Below are 24,693 nucleotides of genomic sequence, written 5' to 3'. Positions count from 1 at the left end.
GGTGAGTCTATTTTTGAAGAAGTGGCATTAGAAGAAGTTTAAAAAATTTGGCTCTCAAAAGAAATTTCAATCATCATACTGTTGATATTTGGCTCTGTTGACTAATGTGTTTGCTGACCACTGTCCTAGGCCATTTATGACTGGGATATGCTAAAAGAACTCACTAAAGCATTTCCATTCATTTCATTATAGGAAAGCTTTGTTGAAAGTGACTTAAATGTGTTTTTGAAGCAAAACTTCCAAAGCTGTTAAAACTGATCAATCATGTAACAATTTGGAATCAGACTCAGCTTTTGAATATAGCACTAAAATCTTAGATTTGTAAAATGAAAATACTGATATTTAAGTCTTTTAAGTCAGATTAAATTGACTGGTTCCTAGGAAAACGTTTACAACATTGCCTTTATTCAAATACTACCCTTCTTACATTAAAAAACAAACAGATTAGAAGTAAAGGTTTTATTCTTCCAACTAAATTCCAGTACTACAAGGGCAGTAAAACAATGATACACTGTAGGGTGGGGGAATGCAGCAATAAACATTTGTTAAAAAGACTGATAGAATAAATAAAAACTACCAAGAAAAAAAAAAAGAAAAAAAAAATCATATAAATCCATTTTGAAACCCCGAGAAGAAATGCCCTTCTCCTTCACTATTTCACAGGAAGCACTGTAGGCTATTTGCTTAATAATGTCCTGGGATTACATTCTAAATTATTAATAACTGGTTACAGCTTGGTTGTAGTGCACAATTAAAATCACACTAACTTCATCTGAAGTGTCATTCTACAGTTTTATTTACACAACCAGTAAAGGGCATGTTCTTAGAATACCAGCGCTAATCCTTTCAAACATATTAATATGAGAAGCCAAATTGTAATGATACAGCAAGTAAGACCACTGGTATTAATACAGGTAGCAAAGGTCCATATCCAGATGGTACTGACATCAGGGAAATTTCCAAAACCAGTTGCTGCCTAAGAGTAATTGTCACTGACGAAAGCTTGAAATAACCTGTTTTCACAGGAGGGTTTTTGCATTGCTGCATGTCATAATTGGGACTTCTTGCAACAATTCAACAAGGAACAAGGCAGCCCACAAATGCAGAAAATGTGATTCATGAAACATCTAAGGGGAGAAAAGGAGAATTAGTGCAAAGTTCAATTCAAAATTCAAACACATACCAGATCTCTATCCCAATATTGCCCCAGATCAGCAATTCTCATGGCATACATAAACTAATTACTAAAATTCTGCAGCAGACCAAAAAATATATTTTTACCCATCAGACAAAAGAGGTATAATTTTGGCTCATTCACACCAATGGCTGCTGTAATTATTTTATCTGACAATCTAAGGGGAAAGGTCAGTACTCATGACTAGTCAGATATTCCATGTGTTAAAAATTCTTTCGGCACACTGGTTGAAAAAAATCACTGCCCTACGTACTTAAATAACAAGCCTTAGTAATATGTCATATTTCCACCAGGATTTTCCCATCATTTTCTATTTCATTCTCTTCTTAAGTATGAAGATAATGATAATAAATGTCTTCTCCTTAAAAGACTTGTCTTATTTTTAGTTCACATATGCAATACTTACAACTAGCAGGCTGTTCTCCATATCGTCGCATTATTTGATCATGTGTAAATTTCACAAATGCATCATATTGTTCTATAAGTAAAGGTATATGTGAATTACATGGCTTGTAAATATTCTGAAAATCCTGTATGTATGTATAGTGAAACAATTCTAAGTTGGCATTTAATCAGACATATAACTTCAGTAATAATGATAATGTGTCATATGAAAATTCACATTTTGGTCTAAAGCACAAGACCTCATGTATAGGCTGGGTAAGGCATATTTCTTAACCTATTAAAAATAAAGGGCTTGAAATAAAAAGATGTCTTTCTACTCTGAAATTATAAGTGGTCTATTAAATGGCAAATTTCCTGTAATGAGAGGAAATAAGGCAATGCTTAAAAAATATGATATATCCCCCCTTCCTGAAATCCACCTGTTATCTAATCAGATGTCACAGAAAAAGATGTCTTATATAAAGAATGTTTTTATTGATTTTAGAGAGAGGAAGGGCAAGGGGTAGAGATATATACACCAATGACAGAGACATCATTTGGCTCTCTCCCCCTACTGGGGATTGAGTCCACAGCCCAGTCATGTGTCTTGACTGGGAATTGAGCCAGGGACCTCTTGGTTCCATGGGTTTGTGCTCAACCTACAGAGCCACTCCTGCCAGGCTATGGCTATATTACTGCCAGAAGCCAATTCCAGCATGTCAGCAGGGCTGAATCGTGGAATGGCTGAGGGCATTTCCCCAAACCTGAAAAGGATGCATATATGATTGCTTGCTGCCAGAGAGCTGAGGGCATTTCAATCTACATGCTATTGCCTCCTGCTGGCCAAACACCTGAACAGCCGATGGCAGTTTTCCCCAATCTGACTATGGATTCTGTGTACTAAACCTTGGCCTTTGATGTGTTTATCTACCTTGCCTTAAGACAAATTGTATTAATAAAGAACAAGGGGTCCTGAGACAGAGAGAACTTGACTCCTTTAGCTAAGTCTTCTTTAGCTCCCCAAAATGCCTTCCAAAATTATGTTTCTTCTCTGGACTCTTCATTTTTTTTTTTAATTTTTTTTTTTAAAATGTTTTATTGATTTTACACAGAGAGGAGTTGAGAGGAACAGAGAGTTAGAAACGTCGATGAGAGAGAAACATCGACCAGTTGCCTCTTGCACACTCCCCACTGGGGATGTGCCTGCAACCAAGGTACATGCCCTTGACCGGAATCAAACCTGAGACCTTTCAGTCCGCAGGCCGACGCTCTATCCACTGAGCCAAACCGGTCCCGGCATGGACTCTTTAATAATTTACACATAGCTCCTTCTCCAGATTCCTGAATCCTTCTAGATGCTGGATTAAAACCCCCAGTGTTATATTAGTACCTTGATTCAACTCCTTAAGAATAAAAAAGCTTATAATATTGCTATCCAGTAAAATCTGTGGCTTAAAAATATGGTGGGAAGATTCTGATTACGTTACCACATGTAACATTGTATTTACTGCAAATTTTACTTTTAAAAAATTGTTTTACTGATAATTAAGACTGCAGCAGCCCAGCCAGTGTAGTTCAATGGCTGGGCATCAACCCAGGAACCAAGAGGTCATAGTTCGATTTCTGGTCAGGTCTTGTACTTAGGATGTCGGCTCCAATCCCCATTATTGGGCGTGCAGGAGGCAGCTTGATCTATATTTCTCTCTCTTAGATGTTTCTATCTCTTTATTCCTCTAAAAATCAATGAAAGTATACTAAAAAAAAAAAAAAAAAAAAAAAAAAAAAAAAAAAAAGGCTGCTGCAGCTTGATACTCTAAATTGATGTAAGATTATTTCAAGTTTCTAGTCAAAGTTATCATGAAAGAAATAAAGCCCAAAAACCCAATCAAATTTACCCAATATATATGAAAAAATAAATCTAGTTCATTAATACTGGTGCTGATCTATATGGCTAATAAATACTATGTCTTTAAGTTACAGAGGACCATAAACTACAGAAAGATTAATTTCCTTTCGTGAACTGAAATTCTCTGGTTCTTAGAAAACTTATTATACCAGTCTATACAGAAAGGGTTAATTCAATTGACATGAAGTATAACTGGGAAATAATGCATTTCTTATGGTGAGTTTCTGATAGACTAAATAAACTCATACCTGCAAGTTTTGTGTTCAGTATTTCTTCATACTCTTCTCGAACTTTCTCTTCACGTTCTTTCAACAAACGTTCACAGATCATCCCAACCTGCCTTAGAGTGAATAAGGGCTGTTCTTTTTTTAACGGTGAAGATGTCGCAGATGAAGTCCCTATGTATAAAACATGAAGAACAAAGAAAAGCAACTGATTTAGGGCTGCCATAGAAAAGCGTCTTGTAATGGAAGAGGTCTCATTTGAATATTTTGCTGTGATTGGAAAAACAGCAAGATGAATGCAATCAAATATTAGAGAAAAAGTCTGAAGATGAGTGGAGAAAACTACAAAATACAAACAAAACTTAATAAAGTTTGTTTTTTTAAATTAGTGATATTAGCTAGGAGACCACTTTGTAAAAATAAACAGTGAGAATATATTATTAATATTAAATATTGAATTTAATTGTTCAAAGTCCTTAAAGATTATTGATCTTTTAAAAGCCTCTTGGCGTAACCAGATAGCTATGCTTGATACAAGATTTCTTTCTTCAGCCCTGGCTAGGTGGCTCACTTGGTTGGCGTGTTGTCCTGTATAACAAAAAGGTTGTGGGTTGCATTCCTGGTTGGGGCATGTATGGCAACTGATCGATGTCTCTCTTTCTCTCTCTCAAAATCAATGAAAATTAAAGAAGAAAAAAAAAGATTTCTTCAGAATGTATTTCTCTTAAGGCAATTTTATTTTCAAAAAATATAATTCCTGCCGAAACCAGTTTGGCTCAGTGGAGAGTCGGGCTTGGGAACTGAAGGGTCCCGGGTTCGATTCCGGTCAAGGGCATGTACCTTGGTTGCGGGCATATCCCCAGTGGGGGTGTGCAAGAGGCAGCTGATCGATGACTCTCTCATCGATGTTTCTATCTCTCTCCCTTCCTCTCTGTACAAAATCAATAAAATATATTAGAAAAAAAATATCATTCCTCATATCTTAAAAAGAACATCTAAAATGAATATTTTTGAGAACTCAGGATTTACAAGCATCCATTGTAACATTGCTACAAGTATTCTATGCACACACAAATACAAAGATTTACTACCAATCGTTTTTCCTGCTATGTATACCTGTCCCTGGTGTAGCCCCAATTCCTCTTTCATTTGTGACTGATAGCCTGCATGACTGGGACCAGTTAACTGCTTCTTTGAGCTGTGGCTATATAACAAGAATAAAGTATCCCAGAACTTTATTTATACCACCTAAAGCAATGCATAACTACACTAAGACTATGTTTACTTTCAAATTCCCAGGTTTTTTTTAAAATATATTTTATTGATTTTATACAGAGAAGAAGGGAGAGAGATAGAGTTAGAAACATCGATGAGAGAGAGTCATCGATCAGCTGCCTCTTGCACACCCCCTACTGGGGATATACCTGCAACCAAGGTACATGCCCTGGACCAGAATCGAACCCGGGACCCTTCAGTTGACGCTCTATCCACTGAGCCAAACCGGTCCCGGCAAATTCCCAGTTTTGTTAGTTGAACCTGCCAGTTAATTGATCTATGAAATAAATAGACTAATCAATGATTATGATCTTCATCCTTTGATAGTCTAGTCTCTACACTTACCTCCCCAGACTACATTTTCATCCACTTATACCTGGCCTTCCAAAGTGGCAGGAGTGCTGTAGAATTTAGTTTTGAACAAGTTCATGTTTCTTAATCTAATTTTATTTCACTGTTTTTACAGCCTTTCAATGTTTATTTATTTATTTTTTCTTTTCAATTCTATCAGATTTTCCTATCCCTGCTGGGAGGGGAGAGAAAGAAGGCAGGCACTATTGTCACAAGAAAGACTATTTTGCTGAGAAGTTTACTAAAGATAAGAACCACTTTTGACGGCTCTTTTAAGTAAGATGATTTACTTCCCCTTTATTTCAAATAGCCTTCATTTTTCTGCTCTTTTTGTAAAGTGTATTTGCAAACTACTCCCCCCAACTAAAAAGTAGGTATAAAACAACACTGGATAAAAATAATACATGTTTTGGAATCTATCCTGACAGGACAAGTGCATAATATACAAAAGACAAATTCTTGTAAATACTATAGCAGAAATTCTGAGTCTAATTCATTAATAGTATGGTAATCATGGGAAATCCATAAAATGGCATAGTATTCAGCCATGGCAAAGTACATATGTACCTAACAGAGAAGCACATGGTATACTTTACTTTTTTTTTTTTTAAATGAAAGTTTCAAATCACAGCGTTTACTTATTTTTGTACCATGTTTTTTAAGTGATCATGAATTACTTGAATAAATGTGAGATTTTTGTTTTTTGTTAATCAAGGGAAGAAATAGAAAGTTAAATGTCTAACGGATTATTTTTTCTATACTAAGTAACATTTCCTTTTAGTTTATTATTACCTGGCGAAGCTGGTCCACTGAGAAGAAATGCATGTGGTTGTGCATCAGAAGTACAACATGGATCCGTCTGCTGAAAACTAGTTTCTAAATGTCTTCTCTTCTGCATGCGTTTATACTCTTGTTTTATGTTGTACAGAATTTGTTCTAAAAGAAAAAAGTTAAAAGTTGGCAAGATAAAAACTTTCAAGTTTTTAAAAAAGGGTGGTTTATATAAACTAGCTTATGATAAAAACTGGTTTTGTTATATGTCATTTCACTAAATGTCAGAGAACATGTAAATGATATTAAGTGAGGACCTACTGTACATCTTTAAGAAGTTACTAATCCCAATCCAAAGCCAAACAAAAATTAAAAGTGAGAACTGCCATTCAGCAAAATGACAAAATACATGAGAACTAAAATATTATCATATATTAAATGGCAATAGCCATTAATATGAAGCTCAACAGAACCTATGACAAGGCATTAACAACAAACTTTTGTTCTGAATATTTGGAGTAAAAATCCATGTAAAATGCTTGGTATATCACTGGTAATTAGTTAGAATCTCTACACCATGGTGTCATTATCTTCAACCATGGAAACGGATAAAATTATATCAATCATATCCCTAAAGTCAGTATGATTCATTTTAGAACAATTTCTAATTCAAAATAGTTACCATTTAGCTTCTTCAGAAAATCCCTCCCTGAGGTTCCAATGTCCCTCCTAACAGACTTTCTCACAACCACCACAGCCCCTAAATTTAATAGGCTACCCATCTGAAACTACAACAGGTCCTTTCATATCATTTCATTGAATGTCATTTTAATATAACATTGATGAGATGCCATAGGAATTTAACTCTTGTATATATCAATTAGCTATGGTAAAACTGGGTTGTACTTCAATGACCAAGAAATTAATGATGCCAATCCAAATGGTAACCAAGAGGTAATAACATAATCCATAAATATAGGAAGAGTGTGACTTTATCAATTATATAATGATGAATTAAATATGAACTAAAAACTGAAGGCTAGCAATTTTTTAAGATAAGAATGACCCTTTTAAAAAGTATTTCATACTGATTATTTTCTTAGGCATATATTTAATTTCCTTTTCTCAGTTTATATTGTTTCCTAGTAAGTACTTTTAAGGCTTTTGAGAGAGAAGACTAAGCAGACATCAATCACTCCTTTGGACATTATAGATCATGCAATTTCATTATTTTTAACTGAAAAGGGGGGAAGAAAAATTGCAAGAGCTATATTCAGTGCAGATTTCATTTATGTAAATTTTGTGTGTAACAAACCTGTTTACATATACAGTATATGAATGTGCAGTGTAAGCACAAAAACCACACTTTGGAATAATTAACTTTTAGGGTAGTTGTGTGAGGAATGCTTTAGCTATATTTTTCAGAATATTAGCATTTGTTGATGTCAAAGTTATTTTCAGTCTTGATCGATTTATTTGCAATAGTTTACCATTTAAAATCAAAGTTATCAGTGTGAAGTAAAATGGCTATTTGAATAGTTAAGCACCTTAATAGAAATGGGTTTCCAAAGATTCACAGGTGTCCATTAAAACCAGTGCAACATTCTATTCCAACCAGGACAAGTTCAAGCATCCTTATTTTTTTTAACCCTTTCAGTAGCAATATTGTAAAAGGTTTCAAGGTTATGAGGGTTTAGTCTCGGATTTTTTTTTGTTGAAAGCTAACATCATCACCATCAAAAGTGCCATTCAGAGCATTGTAAAGTTTATTCACAACCAGAGATTTCAAATGTACAAGGCAAAGAGTAACTTGACCTTAACATCACTCATATGATTTCTAGTTCACCAATTTAGATGTACTATACATCTAACAGGATGCAACTATGTCATCTAAGCCTCAATGTGCCCTCAAACCCTTTAATACTGGTAACATGTGAATAACTTGACTAAGATCTTAGCAACACAAATAGTAAAAGGCTAATACCTACAAACTTAATCTTATATCTCAGTTCAGAGGTGAAAGCAATTTTGAAAATTTCCTTAGATTCAATTTAATACCACCACACACATACACTGAGTGGCCAGATTATTATGATCTAAGTATAGATCATATGATCAAAGTATACCTAATGTGCAAATTATCCCCTCGACCAGGAGTTCGACTAGCAGGCAGGCCAGCCAACCAGCCATATTCCCTCCCCTTGGCCAGGGTCTGAATTCATGCACTGGGCCTCTAATACATACCTACCTACACACACACACACACACACTGAGTGGCCATATTATTATGTGTTCAGAGATCATAATAAGCTGGCCACTCAGTGTAGTAAGCTCTAGTCTGATTTAAGTTGCTTTCAAAAAGGCCTTCCATATATCAATAAAGTACCTATGTTCACTTAATCATAAATCTAGCCATCTCTTAGCAAACTAGCAAGTGACATTTTATTCCAAGTACATGTAACATCTGACATTGTTTTGCCAACACAATTTGCAGTCCATTAAAGAAAAAGTCAAAGCTTCACTTACACGATCAGTTAGTTGCACATTTGAGTTTGAATCACGCAGCTTTCCTGCTTGACCAGGAAAAAAGATTGGATTTGCAGTAAACCACTTACTAGTAAAATATGTAGTTATCTTCATGACAATCTACCACAACAAATGGCTGTATATCGCTTTTCAAAAAGTCCTAAAAACTACATCACTCTTTTATAAAAGAATACTGCTAACTTTTTTCCCACTGTACTAGATTAAGTAAAAATCAGTATTAGCTTTTCATTCCCAAATCTAGTAAATGACATTGAGGTTACAAATAAAATTCTCATCCTTTAACAGGTAATAAGAGATTATCAATGAGACAGCACTTACTCCTTTGGGATATTAAAAAAGAAAAAATAAACAGAAAATAAACAGAAACAAACAAAAAAATACCACGTAAATGGGAAAATAAAAAGCAAGAGTTGATGAGGGTAAGAAAAATGGCATTAAGATGGGACTGAGAGCAAAAGGAGAAATACAGATCTAGAAACAACTAAAAATGTGTTTAGAGGACCAAAAAATTGTAAGAGGGGAGGAATCAAATATCTTTTTTTCTAGAGTAGAGTCCACAAAATGTCTAAACATCTGTGATATTGAACTTTTGGTCTGGACTTATATAGACTTGCTGTTTTCCTACTGATATCATTAATAGATCAAACACAAGTTTCACTAACCATTTTAAGTGCAGGTGTAGAATAATACTCTTTTATTTCACATTGTGTACTAATTTTTCTATGGCATATTTTTGAAAAACACCAAGTGAAAGTTCATTTAGATAGATGCCTTCAACAGTGGGATTAAAATAAATGAAATAAATCTTGAAAGTTTGTCAGCTCCAGGCAGGAACACAAATCTAATGGAAAACCTATACACAAGTACAGAAAACCTGCAGTAGCCATTTAAAACCTAAAACTAAGAAAATGTTCCAAATTAAGATAAAATCTAAAGCTTTGAACTATATACTAGGCATGTCATGACCACTTTATAAATTACAGCACTCAATTAACAGTTGCTATCAAGACCCATCTTTTGTAAATCAATTATTTTTCCACGATCATCTGTTCAGAAACAGTTTTCACATTCTCCTTAAAGAAATCCTTAAGGATAATGTTCTTATCCAGCCAAGAGCTATGTAAGTAGGTTAAAAGAATGTGCTGATGTTGTTTTTAATTCACTTTAAAATTATTGCTATGTCAAAGGGACCTGAAACCAAACTTTAACAAAAAATTGTAAAGTTATATCTACAATCTTAACTTCTATTTGGATTATAGTAAATCCTAACAAGCGTAATATAGCTGTTCATTATTATATAAACATTAGGGTATTATTTACAGTTCTTAAAAAAATAATTATATAACATTTTAAATGTACTAGTGGCCTGGTACATTTTTATCCACTGTGGGGGAGGGGGTGTTCCTCAGCCTGGCCTGCACCCTCTCCAATCTAGGACCCCTCAAGGGATGTCTGACTGCCGATTTAAGCCTGATTGGGCATAAACCAGCAGTCGGACATCCCTCTCGAAATCTGAGACTGCTGGCTCCTAACTGCTCACTTGCCTGCCTGCCTGCCTGATTTTCCCTAACCACTCTGCCTGCTGGCCTGCTCAACCCCCGCCCCCCTCCAGCCTGTTCACTCACCCCCAACTGCCCCCCCTCCCCCTGGCCTATCACCCCAAATGCCCCACCCCCTTCCCCACTGGCCTGATCACCCACAACTTCCTCCTCTCTTGGCCCCTAACCACCTCTACCTCGGCCCCACCACCATGGCTTTGTCCAGAAGGTCTGGGAGGTCTCCCAGTCTAATTAGCATATTGCCCTTTTATTAATATAGAGGCCTGGTACACTGGCAAGGTTGGCTGACTTGCCCTGAAGGGTGTCCCAAATCAGGGTAGGGGTTCCCTTGGGGGGTGGGGCAACCTGGGCAAGGAGCTGATGCTGTTTTCAGGCTGGCCACAACCCCTTCAGGGTGGGGGACCCCGCTGGGGTGCCTGGACAGCCTGGGTGAGGGGCTGATGGCTGTTTGCAGGCTGGCTACATCCCCCAGTGGGGACCCTCACCCCATGAGAGCATGGTCAGCCTGGGTAAGGGGCTGAGGGCTGTTTGCAGGCCACTCCCTCGGCACCCGGCTCAGGCGGGCAGGAAGTTTGGCTGCCTCTGTTGCTGGAGCAAACCAAGCTTCCCTCCTGCTATGGCTGCCTCCGTGGCTGCCACCTTTGTCCTGATAATTTGCATATTCCCTCCTGATTGGCTGTGTGCATCCCAGAGTGATGGTCAATTACCATATTTCTCTCTTAGTATAGATCAGCAGCATTCACTGGTTTCCTACAGGAGGAAGAAAAACTATAATCATTACAGGTCAAATTCTATTATTTCACTGGTACTATAATAGCCAATGATTATTTATTTGAAATGACTCAATCTATTAAAACCCTGCCAGGCCGAAACCGGTTTGGCTTAGTGGGTAGAGCATCAGCCTGCAGACTGAAGGGTCCCGGGTTCGATTCCAGTCAAGGGCATGTGCCTTGGTTGCGGGCATATCCCCAGTAGGGGGTGTGCAGGAGGCAGCTGATCAATGACTCTCTCATCGATGTTTCTAGCTCTCTATTTCTCTCCCTTCCTCTCTGTACAAAATCAATGGGAGTCACTAATGCAAGGAGTTCAACAATGCTCAAACAGCAGATGTCTCTTCCCTGATACCCAAGAAGCTTCATACCTCTATTTTATATTACATTGTATTCTAAGGGGTATGTTAACCCTGTTGCTTTTGCTGTTCAGCCCTTAACTATCTGCAAGTATCTCTTCAAACAGTTTGCAAACTAGAAAAACACAAAGTAATAAGAACAAAAAAAAAGCAGTAAATGAATAACAGAAAGAGGAAAGTGAACTATCCAAATCCAAATCCTCAAGCATGCATGTTAGAGAAGCCTTGGTTCCAATTTACCATGGCCATGAGGATAAGGCTTGGAAGGACAGACAGAACAGTCAAGCTGAGGAATAAACCAGTCTTCTAGTTAGGGCACCTAAAACACACATACATTGAGCTATAGCATACCTGGAAACCAGGTTGCAAACTGATGATTGACAGACTAAAGACATATCTGGCTTGAATACTTAAACAAGTATGAATTTGTGACTGTCATTTAAAAGTTAAGTATTTTACATTAAAAGTCAAGTTTTTGCTACGTTGGAGTGAGGGAGGAATTGTATATGCGGTAAAATTCAGCTAAGAGTAGCTGCTACCTTTGGGCATAAGTTCTCAAGTGCTTTTAAACTTCCAAAGAATACATATATCACATAGGGATTTATTTTATTTTATTTTATTATTTTATTGCTTTTTTACAGAGAGTAAGGGAGAGGGATAGAGAGCTAGAAACATCGATGAAAGAGAACCAACCAGGTGCCCCCTGTGCACTCCCTACCAGGAATGTGCTCGCAACCAATGTACATGCCCTTGACTGGAATCAAACCTGGGACCTTTCAGGCCGACACTCTATCCACTGAGCCAAACCTGTTTTGGCAGGATTTTTTTTTTTTTTTTTAAATGAAGATTGAGGAATGGGGCCTCAGATTCTGCATTTTTAATAAATTTCCAGGTGATGCTGCTGATCAGTAGGATTGGAATCCACTGGTTCCCACATACCTTATGGACATTAAAGTTTCTATCCAATTAAAAAGTGGTTAGTTTGTTTTATTGGCCATACCAGGAAATGGAGAAAGAAAAGGAGTAACAGCAGAAATTATTACAACTATAAATATATGTAAGATGTACTAAATACACTTTGCTACGCTCAAATGCATAGCTCTTCTAGTTCAATGGTAGACATGCACTCCTCCCCAGCAGGAAAATATGTAAATCAACTTGAACTTGATTGGATCTACCTCAGGAGACTCTTTACATGGCATTAACATACACATATCCATTTTTCCTAACACACTTTTCTTAAAATCCATGTTCATTATGTAATCAAGTGAACAAATGCATCTGCTTTTATATGTCTGCTTTTAAAAAGCAATTAAGACTATATCACACCAGAAGGCACTGATTAGAAGTCCATAGATATCTTGTTTATTCCATATATATTATAAATTAGTTAGGAATATTTAAAATTCAACATATTTCACAATTGTGAAGACTATATCACACCAGAAGACACTGATTAGAAGCCCACAGACATCTTGTTTATTCCATATATATTATAAATTAGGAATATTTAAAATTCAACATATTTCACAATTGTGACTTCTAGGAGGGTAGGCTACTAAGATCTGACAATAATAAGGTCCATGTGCTCAATGGCCTGAACTGAGAGAAATGGTCTTAAACTAAAGATATAAAGAGTTATCTATGAAGGGAAACTGAAGTCTGAATCATGAAATGTGACTGCTTAGGGACTATGAAGCTAAACAAAGTGAAGCTGAAATCTATAGCTAAGGAACTCTTAAGTTTAATGGCCACATGAAGACAAAACAGCCAGAGAATTGGAAGAGTATTGTCACAGAAGGGAAGAAAAAAGTATTTAAAAAAAAAAAAGGGAATAAGTCTGTAGTGTTATAAGAAAGGTCAAACAAGAAGAGGATTCACAATGTGCCATGTTAAGTCAGATTTGACAAGAGCTGTTTAAGGCACAAATATATCTGGAGTGAGTAGAAAACTCAAGAAATTGAAGCAAATAGATTACCCGAAAGCTCTTCGAATTTGATTTTGAAGTGGAGGACTTTGGATGACTGCTGAAGGAAAATGAGGATGTTTTACTTACTTTATAATGGGAAATTAAAGGAAAGGTCTGGTTGGGAGAGAAAAATAGTTGAAGAAACGTTCCTTTGAAAGGAAATGGGATCCTTCCCCACACTGTCAAGTGCTTTAATTATCTCACTTAATTTTTCTCAATGATACTAAAAGGAAAACAAGATAGGCACAAATGCTGGTAGTGTTGGTACAGGGAAAAATGAAGAATTCGCCATACAATGGGTTCTATTTTTTTCCTGTGAAATACAAGACAAGGCTATTCACTAAAATAGCAAGATTGCTGGACATTACACTGTCACATTTGAGGTTCTCTTTTGTGACCCTTTTCAGCACTCAGGGACAGGAAAGCTCAACCCTAATAACCCCAGAAGGGAGAAAACTATCACCATGTGCATAATTTGAAGTTTTGCTTTAACCTATTAACCGGGAAGTTCCCTTTTTAATTGCGCAACCTGTAATGGGCACGTACTCTTTCACTAGGACATGTCAGTACGTCACGCCCAGAGGACGTAATTTCATATTATCATTTTTTATTTATACTTAATTAAATGATATATAATTTTTCATTTATTTATATATAAAGCACGAAGGAAAATACAAAATTACAAAAAAATAGAAAAGAATACCAACAAAAAATGGAAACATCGAATTAAAAAATTATAAATTTTACAATTATAAAGATTACAGAAAATATATATCGTCCTTCTCAGGGCGCAACATATATTTCCAGGATGTATTCATACGTCCTACCCGTTCCCGATATTGTTTACGTTTGACGTATTTATAGGTCCCGCTCAGTTAACAGGTTAATGTCAGCTGTATTATGGCAGAGCCAACCCTGATCTCTTGGGTCCACACTCTTAATATCCACTCCCCTCTCAAGTATTTGCACTACTATACCTAGCCAGCATTCTACAATCACCTGAAGCTATGACTAGAGACCCACTGCACGAAATTTGTGCATGCGTGCGGTCCCTAGGCCTGGCCAGCAATCTAAGTGCGAGCAACTGGCATGGAAGGGCAGATCCCAGCTGACCTCTGGGCCCTGGGAAGCACCTGGGCCCCTGGGTCCCCACATGCAGATGCAGTGAGCACAGCCTGCAGTGTCTGGCCGGTGCACAGTGTGGGCCTCTGGGCCACCCAGTGGCACCGCATGGAAGCTGCACAGGCAGCACACTCTCTCCCAGCCAGCCTTGTAGACAAGCTCCTGCATGAACCCATGAGGAGCCTAACCAGCCCCTATGGGCCCGGCTCACCAGAAGTGGCTGCATGGGTGCAGGACAGGGTCCTCATGGGCACCCAGCACCTGAGCATGGGGCTTCCTGGCATGCAAGCCCTGGCGTCCTGGTGGAGGGTAGCAGGGGGAATGAGAGCAAGTTTGACACCTTGCATTCTCAACACACCTCCATCTCCTTTGCCCCCGCCCAACCGCCTCCCATCCCGCTATCCTGGGAGCCAGGTGGTGGCCCCACACCACGCAGCTGCTGGTCGCAGTCTGTGGGGGGACTGGTAGGGCAACGCACCTCCCCTCCCCCCATGCTTGGTCTGACACCACCTGCTCCACCATCCTGTGATGCACACCATGACCCATGCTGCCCCCTGGTGGTCAGCGCACATTGTAGCAAGGGGTCAAACTTCCAGCCGAACAACCGCCAATGGGGATAATCTTCATATTAGCCTTTTATTATATAGGATTACTACCATGTATCATTGCTACATCATACCCTGAAACTTCAAACTTTGCGACTTAAGATGGTAGTAACCAAAACGGAACATAATTCTCATCTACCTAGAGATCTGAAACAATGATCACTGGCTAAAACAGATTATAAGAAATCTTCGTTACATTCAGGTATTTACTTAAGGGATGCTTCAAGAGTCTCTAAATAGGCACCTATATCTAACCAGAATGTTTTATTGGTATCTTAAAAGTGAGAAAGTATTTTAAATTAGCAGATCAGCATTGCCATGCAGTACTGACTACAATGCCAGCCTCTGATAATGTATTATTTTTACCATTGGCCATGGATGGGTTATTACAGTGAGCATCAGGTTTCCCTGTTGTCACAGCAACCTAAAACCTATACTGTACTAGTAAGCCAATTACACACTTAGAAAAGCTTTGCTGCAGAGAATACTTCAGCACTAGGAACAAGGCAATCCTCTATAATAATTAAGAGGCAAACTCCAGGGATAGCAATGTTTTTAAAAATTGACTTTTTGCAAACTTTCAAATTCCACTCTATGTTTTGTTCTTCGGTTGCTAAATCAATGCAACAATACTTTTTTTTTTTTTAAGAAACAAAAGAAAATCAATTCTCCCAGGTCCCTTCCTCCAACCTTTCCCTTTAGAGTTTGATTTCTGGAGCCTTTTTTTAAGAATTAACATTAATGAAAATGAATGCTAAACTAAAGTTAAACTATACATCATAGGTTGAAGCAATTTCAGAAATAGCCAATAAACAACACTCACCTAAAAAGAGTAACTTTTTAAGATTTCAAAAGTAGTCAACATGTGATTTAATAACCCAATTTTAAGACTTGGGCTGTCAAAGGTGAAAATAATTCTAATGTGGATAAAATGTTCACATGGAATTAAAGATGTGGTAAAGCATAAACACTATAGTATTTTTATTCAAGTTTAGCTAGCTAATAATGTATTAGCCATGGTGGCTTTATCAGTCCCTCCAGAGACTGTCTTTTCTTTGCCTAAACAGCACAATATCTGGAACTCAAGTGAGGAGGCTGTTAAAAGCTAGAGTAAGTATTTAGACTTCTTAAAGGATGTTGTGAAAAACCTCATACTTACATAAACCTGAAATTAAAATTTAAGTCAAATCAAAAAAGTATATCAATGGAAAGACTACAATTTTAATAAAATAAAAACATTGCAAATCACTAGTACATGTCAGGATGATGTGTCCTATGAGAATTGTGGCAAAAACTTATGACTTATGATTTTTAAAGGGAGAAAGAAGTTAAATTATACTCCAAGCAAACTACAAAAGTATATTTATTATGAGCCTATTTTCTAGTACCAGAGTGTTAAAAACCATTACCACCATCCCCAAAAAGTTTATTATCTCAGGAAGACTACACAATCTGGCATACTTGCAAAATTCTGATCAAACAGCCCAAAATAAATATCAAAGTTGACAACTTGACATACACTAGAATTTTAATTTATCTTCAAAGATAATCTCCCTGCTCAATATAGCTGGCAACAGCTTAACACATGAGAATATTTTTGTAACTTAAAATAATTCAATTCTTTTAAAAAGATTAGAAATTCATAATGCAAAATATTTCCCCTTAAAAATCACATAAAATCTTTAAAAATGTATTTCTTCAAATGAGCCAATCTCTGAAAATGGAAAAATACATGTAAACGGGGTTATTCCAAATATTAGAACCATTCTTGTTTTGGCAGCACATATACTAAAATTGGAACTATGCAGAGATTAGTATGGCCCTTGCGCAAGGATGACAAGCAAATTCGTGAAGCATTCCATTAAAAAAAAAATTAAAATGCACATAATCCGTGTTTACCATTATTCAGAGAGATGAGGGAATACTAAATACACTTCAAATGCCAAAGAAAAAGTACCTGAGGGGGAGGAGGGCAATGGTAAGATATGTACACATATAAATACCTTGATAAAAAAAAAAAAAAGAAAAAATAAAGAAAAAGTACTGTTTAAAGTCTTAAGGGAATCGCTATACTTATTACTACCCATTTTTTTGCACCGCAATTTAAAAAAAATATATATAAAATCACAAAGTATAACTATATTGTCCCAAAAGTCTTTAAAAATTGATACAGAATGAGGAGTAAAACTGAAATTACATTAAAAAACAGCTTCAGTAAGAACCTTGGGAAATGCCAAGGCTTGATTAATTCACAAATACTTTTAAACTTTATTTGTGATTAAGAGGACAGAAAATAATAACTTTGGGATTATTTTCAAATTATACAAGACCCATGTGACCAACTACCTCAAAATCCAGGTTAACAAATCCTGTTAGCAAGTCTCATTACTATAAGACTGCTACTGATCACATTTCTCAGGTGTGTTATTTTATAAGCTGAGAAACGTTAAATTCTAGAATCCCTACACTCAGCAATAAAATTAAAGAAAAACCTCTTTAAACTCATTTGTGAAGTTTATATGCAAATGCCAGACTGGTTCATATAGGCTCCAACAAGTATTTCACCCTTCATACTTTTTTAAAGTAGGTAGTCTTCTCAGAGGCAAGAAATTCACTGTGGTTTCACCTATTCATAGAGAACATACTGTGAGTCACAGTACTACTAGCAGTGTTAAGGCCAAGACTGCAGGAACCACAAGTTGCTGGTTAGTTCAGTTATAAGTATTTTAAAAGACTCACCCCCAGCACCATTATCTAGTTTCATAAACCAACTATCCTAGGGATCCAAACTTACAGTAGCCCCATATTCTGAAGGAGAATCAAAAGTTTCTATTCAAATAGAAAAAATACACAAAAGTGGGCACTTCCTCTGAATCTTACTCTCAACCTTTCAAAACAAAAGAATTGCTGCCAAAACCGGTTTGGCTCAGTGGATAGAGCATCGGTCTGCGGATTGAAAGGTTCCAGGTTCGATTCCGATCAAGGGCATGTACATTGATTGCAGGCACATCTCTGGCAGAGGGTGTGCAGAAGGCAGCTGGTCCATGTTTCTCTCTGACTGACATTTCTAGCTATCCCTCTTCCTTCCTTTGTGGAAAATCAATTAAAAAAAAAAAAAAAAAGCATTGCTATCATTGTCTTCCTGGGTCTACCTAAACACCTAGGAAAGACCTACCTGAAAAATACAGTGTGTGTGTGTGTGTGTGTGTGTGTTGTGTGTGTGTATATATATATTCCCCCCACCCCTATAATGTCATTCAAGGGCAGAGAGATTATTCTCCTTTACATCTCAGATTATATCTCCGTGGCAACCATGATATAGCATCTATATCTACAGGGCTAACTTCTCTCTGATCTAGCCATGTTTACCCAAATGTGTTTCTGTGCTGAAGTTAGGCTTTATTTTTCTACTTTCAAAACAAAATAGCTCAATAAATGAATACAACTACATTCTGCTTTTAATGGCCATAGCTTACAGGATTTTTAAATGCATAATTCATAGAATTATGAAATAAATGAAGCTACACATATAGTCCTACATAATATACTGGTTTAAAATCCCAAGTACAAAAACCATTAAAAACTGTTTATTTGCCAAATCCACTGAGAAAGTAGAAGTAACTTAACAGCTGTCTAAATAACCACAAAATATAAAAAACACTTCTGGTTCAATATAAATGACATCTGAAGTGAAATGCTGCCTCCTCCAACAGAATCTCATTTGTTTGCCTAGAACCTACATTTATACTTCATTTAAGCCAGCTGGTGTCTGTTTGCAGGCATGCATCAATGCAAACCCTTCCCCATTCACAAGCTGCAATTTCCATTTTTAATGGCAGGTTTCCAGCAAATACAATGAGGCCTTACAGTGGAATTTAACTCTTCATCCAACTCAATTCCTAAGGCAGACTAGAACAATGGTAACAAAACAATGTGTACAAAAGTGCCTGGAAACTAACAAAATAGGTTGACATTTAAAGAAGGATCTTTTCACCAGACCATTCATTCATTCACTACTTAATTATAAAAAACACTGCACTGGATTTGACTGACAGACTTTTGTAATGTTGCGTAATATTTTGATTGTATTAAAACAATTTTGTTCTGGAGAATATCATAACGATCTCTTGGCTAAATAGAATATTCTAAAATGTTTCAAAAATAAAGTGAGAAAGGTAAAAATCTTTGACTCTGTTTTCAACTAACTTACCAGGATAAGTGCTGACATAGCTATTATAGACCTCCATTTACCCAATTCCGGTCAATGCTTCCTCTTCCATCCTCTCCTCATTCAATTTTCCCCTTTCACATACACAGTATTATAAACTGCAGCCACTCTAGACCCAAGGATAGGCAAAACTTTTCTATAAGGGACCAGACAAAATATTTGAACTTCGGGAAAACACACACACACAACATCTGTATGTAAAGTGACAATGCCAAAATTATATTCATGTAATAAATAGGCATCAAACTAAGGAAATATGGCAATTTAAGTGGCATAGCTTTAGTCAAGGTACATAGATAGCAATGTCATAAGAAAGTCTATGTATCTGCTGCAGCCACCCCCATTTTAAAAGTTACCCTAATTAAAAAAATCTGTCACAACTACTCAATTCTGCTGTGATAGCCTGCAATAAAAAACTTAAAAAACAAAACAAAACATGCTGTGTTCCAATAAAACTTTATTTGCTAGCCCTTTCCTTTTTCCTGGTATAAGGTTGCAACAGTTTGGAAAATGTTTTTTTTTTAAATAATAGTCAAACTTTGGAATCACCTTCCTGGGATAAGTAAAATAAACTAAGGTTTAAAAGAGATGTCCACTTTTCTGAAACTACTAGTAAAGCCACAACATGACTTCAGCTACACATCAGAAGACATTAAGTAGCCAGAGAAGAACTATGATAATGATTAATTATATGAATGTTCTGAATTGTTTAAATTACATTTGAATTCACAGAAATGAAAGGAAAACAAAGAGTTTCTTCAGTGTCCCAATATAATTTGGTTTCCAATCCCAGTTACTTAATTTCAGCTAAGGATATATGGATATTCACTTTATTGAAGCTTAAGAATCACCACTATTAAAAAGAGAAATCTAAATATTAGATGGTTGGAAAGTTATTTTCAAGTTTGGTGATGACAAACCTGGGAAGCTCTTTGATATCTGCACAACACTGCAGCTCCCATTATGACAACATTATTACAAAAACCACACAAGAGCATACCCCAAACCGGCCAGGAAAACACAGAAGGCCAAATTACATGTAAAATGTTACTCAAAATTAGAAAAAGCAAATTTTAGCAATCCAAAACTTTAGCGATTTTAGCTGTTTTCAAGGCAACTTTTTATGTTAATATTCAGATTAGTTGTAATAGCTAAATAACTATTAGGCAAACTCAACAAAATTCAGTTATGGTGTGATTTTACAGTTCAGGTTATGATTAACTTCAGCAGATGTCAAAAACACCTTGAAGAACAGAAGACAGCAGTATTTTGGAAAACGTACTTGAATCAGCAGGCTTAAGCAATTTCAATCTTCTTACTATCCCCTTAATTGAAACTTGAGATAATGTGAAACAAATGCATTAGCCAATACTACAAATATATCAATGAAATAGCAAATCTGCCAAAGATCAAAATTCTTTCTGAGTAAGTTCCTTTTAAAGTGAGGACAAATGTTGTAATTCCTGGCGGGTTTACCATATATGTGCTCAAGACTATCTCAGCATTAAGATATACTTTAACTCCCAAACCTAACACTGTATTAATTCACCCTGTGGACTAAAATTTATTGCTGGTTAGCTAGAGCTATTTTTAAGTGGCCTAATTAGTTAAGTACAGGTTCCATGGTATCATTTCAATTTACAACGATTTTACTAAAGAGTCAAACTCTAAAAATAATGTTCAGCACTAGGAGCCCATTCTTGTTTCTTTTTAAATGTAAAGCCTAACAATAAACCAATAAATGCCTTTACATAGAAGATAGCTTAGGTGTGGTCACTAAATAAAAGTGGAAATTCTCTGAAAATTCACTACAACTATACAGTAGTTTATACTTAAGTTAGATAAAACATTTAATAGAAAAAAAGGAAGCCCCTTATTATTTAGAAAAGGATATTTAAAAATCTGGCCTGAAAACGATAACTAAACTAAGTCAATTCCAAATGGAACTAAACATGGTGGCATATACTACCCACAGATTTTTTTTTAAAGCTCAAGATAAGCGAAACATCTAATCAAGCTATTAAAAGGCTTTGTCTACAGGTCACATTATTACCAAAGGCTCACACACAAAGGAAACAGATTTACACTATCAGTCCATAAAAGCTTATCCTAGGACTGTGCCAGGGGGCACACAAGGGCTTTTAAAAGTACATAAAATTGGCACACACATGCGGTACACCAAGCAGCCAAGGGGCATTTCCCTCTATAGTCACTTTGAGGAAATGTCTCTAGGTGAAAAGCAAAAATAGCCTGAAGTCCCTTGGAGACTTGGGGTTAAATTCTTGATTCTTCTCAAGGCCTACGGCTTCCTCCCAACGTACTTCGCCGGGCAAAGATAAAGCACTTCCTACTCAAAGCAACTAACCGGTCCCAATTTTCGATACAATTTGCTCTTCGTTTAAAAAAAAAAAAGTTCGAGCTGTTCAAGGTCTCGGAGTGCAGTGCGATCCTGTTACAGGACTCGGGAAGAGCCTTTTCTTTGTTGTTGACCCTGCTAGGAAAACAGGTCTTGACTCAGCCAAAGTGGCGTTCTTGTGGGTGATTAATGACAGGCCTAGATCTCGCCCCAATGACAGCCATCCCCACCCCCTCGGCGCTCACACCGGCCATGTCTGCGCCGGAGGAGGGGCGGCCTTCCCCGCCCGGAACCACCGGGCCCCACAGAGGGAAGAGCCGCGGCCCATCGATCCGGGGAGATAAGCCGAGGAGGGTGGCGTGAAACGTGACCCTTCCTCAGCCTACATGGATCACTAAGATCGCCCCCCTCGGATCCTTCCCGCTGGGGCTTCTCCAGACGACGGGAAACACTCCCATCCCAGTCCTTCGCCCCGAATAAAATAAAAAATAAAATAAAAAAGGACCTTCCTCCTCCTCCCCGCACAATACACAGCCCCTACTCACCCGCCCCGCGACCCGGCGCCCCCTCCCCGCCCCGCACACCAGGCCGCGTCTGTCTATTGTGTCTCCGGAGCCGGACAAGTTCGAGACACGGGGTCGCCCGACTACTTTGCCCAGAAGCGGCCCTGCGCGCCCCCCACCACCCCGGGGCCGAGTCCCACCTGTGGTGAGGCGGGACGAGACGTCGCCGAAGGGGGACGGCTCCATCCGGAGGTACTTCTGCGGCGACGCGGCGGCGGCCGAGAAGCAGGCGGCGGTGGCCGCGGCCGCAGACGCCGGGCAGGCGGCGGCCGAGGTGGGCGCCGACAATGGCGCACATCGCCGCCGCTTCGGGGACGCCGGGCTCAGCAGCGGGTCGAAATCCAGAGTCCTTTTCAGAGTGGCCCCGCACGCCATGGCCGGAGCCGCCCAAGTGCCGGGCTTCGGGTGGGGTTGAGAGGTGGGGGGGTGGGGGAGGGGGTGGGAGAGAGGACGGGAGGGGAAGGCGAGGGAAGGGGGGATAGGAGAGCGGGGACTCGAAGAGCGGCTGACCCACGGGCTCAAGAAGCAGGAAGGCGTGCGGGAAGCGCCGGCGCGAGGGGAGGCCGCCGCCTCCGCGGCAGGGGCAGGGGCCCGGGCCGGCGCGGCGAGGGAGGAGGGAGGGGCGGTGTCGCCGGCTCACGCCAGCCGCGTCAGGGGGGGCTCTTCCGCCTCCTCAGGCGCGGATCCCCCCGGGAGAGGCGGCTCCGGGCGCCCCCGCAGTCCGCTCTCGAGCTGCGCGCCGCTCCGGAGGCGCTCCTGCACCGAAACAGGCTCCCTTCGGCGGTCGATACCGGCCCCGCGAGGTGGGAGGCTGGAAGGTGGCTCCTAAAATGACTGAGGAGGGGTCCGAAGCTTGAGACCGGCGGTCGATGAGGAGAGATTGCAAAAGCAGCGGCAGCGGCGGCGACGGCAGGAGCTCTGGCAAACACGTCCAGTCACTTCCCCCTCCGCCGTACGACTCTTTGCCACCCGCCACCGGCCCCAATATGGCGTCAATAACAACGCCGCCGATTCAAATCCTGCGGCGTCAGGGCGCGTGCGCTCAGGGGCGGACACCCCGGGGGTGCATTCTGGGAGTTGTAGGTTTTCGCTGTGGGCGGGAATCGGCGAGAGAAGGGGTTAGGAAGGGGTCGCACAAACTACGACTCCCGTCATTCAAGGCGCGTGATTCCGAGTTCCGGGTTGGAATTTAAATCCCCCTATACACAGTTTGAGTGTAAAAACTCAGCAAAAGAAAAAAAAGAAAAGGCTTTGAGAAACTGGGGGACCGGAAAACTTACCGGTAAGGGAAAGCAGGCTTAACGACCTTTCAAATTTAGTTGTCCTGATACCAATTCCACAGTTATTTAACAACCGGGAAATAAGAAACAACAGCCCTCAAGACAGGTTAATTTCGATAATAGGAGTGCCAAAAATAAAACCTGTCACCTTGAGGGGCTATGAAATAAGCTTGTAGAACTTATTTAAGACTGCAAGAGAGAACAGTAATATTGTAGTATCAGATTATAGGATCTTTGATTAAACTAGATGCTTTGCCTTTCCCAAGTAGTTACTTTGCGTCCACTTAGTAATTCTGCTAAGCTAGTTTTACCCTGTAAATGAATAGGATTTGAATAACATACAGAACCAAATTGTTTTGCTTTGGATTAAAAAGTGAATGATATTGGAAATTCTGTTATCTCTGTTGAATATTGGTGTATACACTGTGAAAGGTAAAGAAGTAAAAGACACTACGGAGTAGATGTTGAGCCCATTTCATAAGCAGAGAAAACATTTTTTCCCCTGTAAGTTGTACTTTTAATCAGAAAATACAGCATTAATAAAAAAGTGATTTATGAGAAAACAAACTGTCACTAGTCCTTTGCCTATGTAAACTATCAGTCCAATACAAAACTACTTATCTATGTGAATGCCATCTTGTCAAATTATCATAGCTATCACATACTGGCTTGCAGGACTTATTTATTCCTGTCATTTATTCAGTAACTAAAAGATATTTTGTATTGTTTTGTCTATTATTCTTTATACAATATATTCTTGTTTTATAGAATATAAATATCTTAATAGAATATCTGATATTACACTGAAAATGTCTTTTGAAAAAGATCAGCACTTAATGAAACAACACCAATATAGGTGTTTCTACTAAATTTCAAACATTTTATGAAATCTATGATAAGGTAAAATTAACAGGTTGTACATATTTTATTTTTAAGAGTAAGAAGGTTAACCCATGGAAAACAAGTAACAAAACATTTATATTCCTGGTAAATGTTTTCTGAAATTAAGATTTGACCTTAAATTATAGAACTTATATTGGAAAGGGAGAGTTATGAGTTGAATTGTCACCTTAAATTTAATTTGTGGAAATCCTAACTCCAGGTATCTCAGAATGTGAAAATAGGGTAATTACAGATGTAATTAATTAAAATGAGGTATTACTGGGAATCCAGTAAAACTGGTATTCTTAAAGAAAGGGGAAATCTGGACACAGACAGGCAGAACACGT

The 24,693-nt window shown here is 38.4% G+C and overlaps 1 protein-coding gene, 1 long non-coding RNA gene and 1 pseudogene across 4 annotated transcripts; 2 read left to right on the top strand and 1 right to left on the bottom strand.

Annotated features, from left to right (window-relative positions):
* Positions 1–444: 444 nt before the first annotated feature.
* AKIRIN2 (akirin 2) lies at positions 445–23,240 on the bottom strand. 3 transcript variants are annotated; one of them, XM_036415193.2, is made up of 5 exons: positions 22,325–23,193; positions 6,128–6,271; positions 3,734–3,979; positions 1,602–1,673; positions 445–1,127 (listed from the first exon to the last, which is right to left on the bottom strand). In XM_036415193.2, the coding sequence occupies exons 1-5, from the start codon at positions 22,557–22,559 to the stop codon at positions 1,117–1,119; spliced, it is 708 nt and encodes a 235-aa protein (XP_036271086.1). In that variant the 5' UTR covers positions 22,560–23,193; the 3' UTR covers positions 445–1,116. The 3 variants fall into 3 exon arrangements, with proteins under 3 accessions (XP_036271086.1, XP_036271089.1, XP_036271087.1); XM_036415196.2 differs by having other exon boundaries at positions 3,734–3,883; positions 22,325–23,187; XM_036415194.2 differs by lacking the exon at positions 1,602–1,673 and having other exon boundaries at positions 22,325–23,240.
* LOC118706058 lies at positions 9,891–10,974 on the top strand. Its single transcript, XR_004983883.1, has 2 exons — positions 9,891–10,008; positions 10,936–10,974. It is a non-coding gene; the product is annotated as an uncharacterized LOC118706058 (long non-coding RNA).
* LOC118706198 lies at positions 16,806–16,905 on the top strand (annotated as a pseudogene).
* Positions 23,241–24,693: the final 1,453 nt, after the last annotated feature.

Source organism: Pipistrellus kuhlii, unplaced genomic scaffold (genome assembly GCF_014108245.1).
Source record: "Pipistrellus kuhlii isolate mPipKuh1 unplaced genomic scaffold, mPipKuh1.p scaffold_m20_p_5, whole genome shotgun sequence".
Classification (NCBI taxonomy): domain Eukaryota; kingdom Metazoa; phylum Chordata; class Mammalia; order Chiroptera; family Vespertilionidae; genus Pipistrellus; species Pipistrellus kuhlii.
The sequence above is the reverse complement of the archived record's forward strand: the minus strand, read 5'-3'. Positions and strand labels throughout refer to the sequence as shown.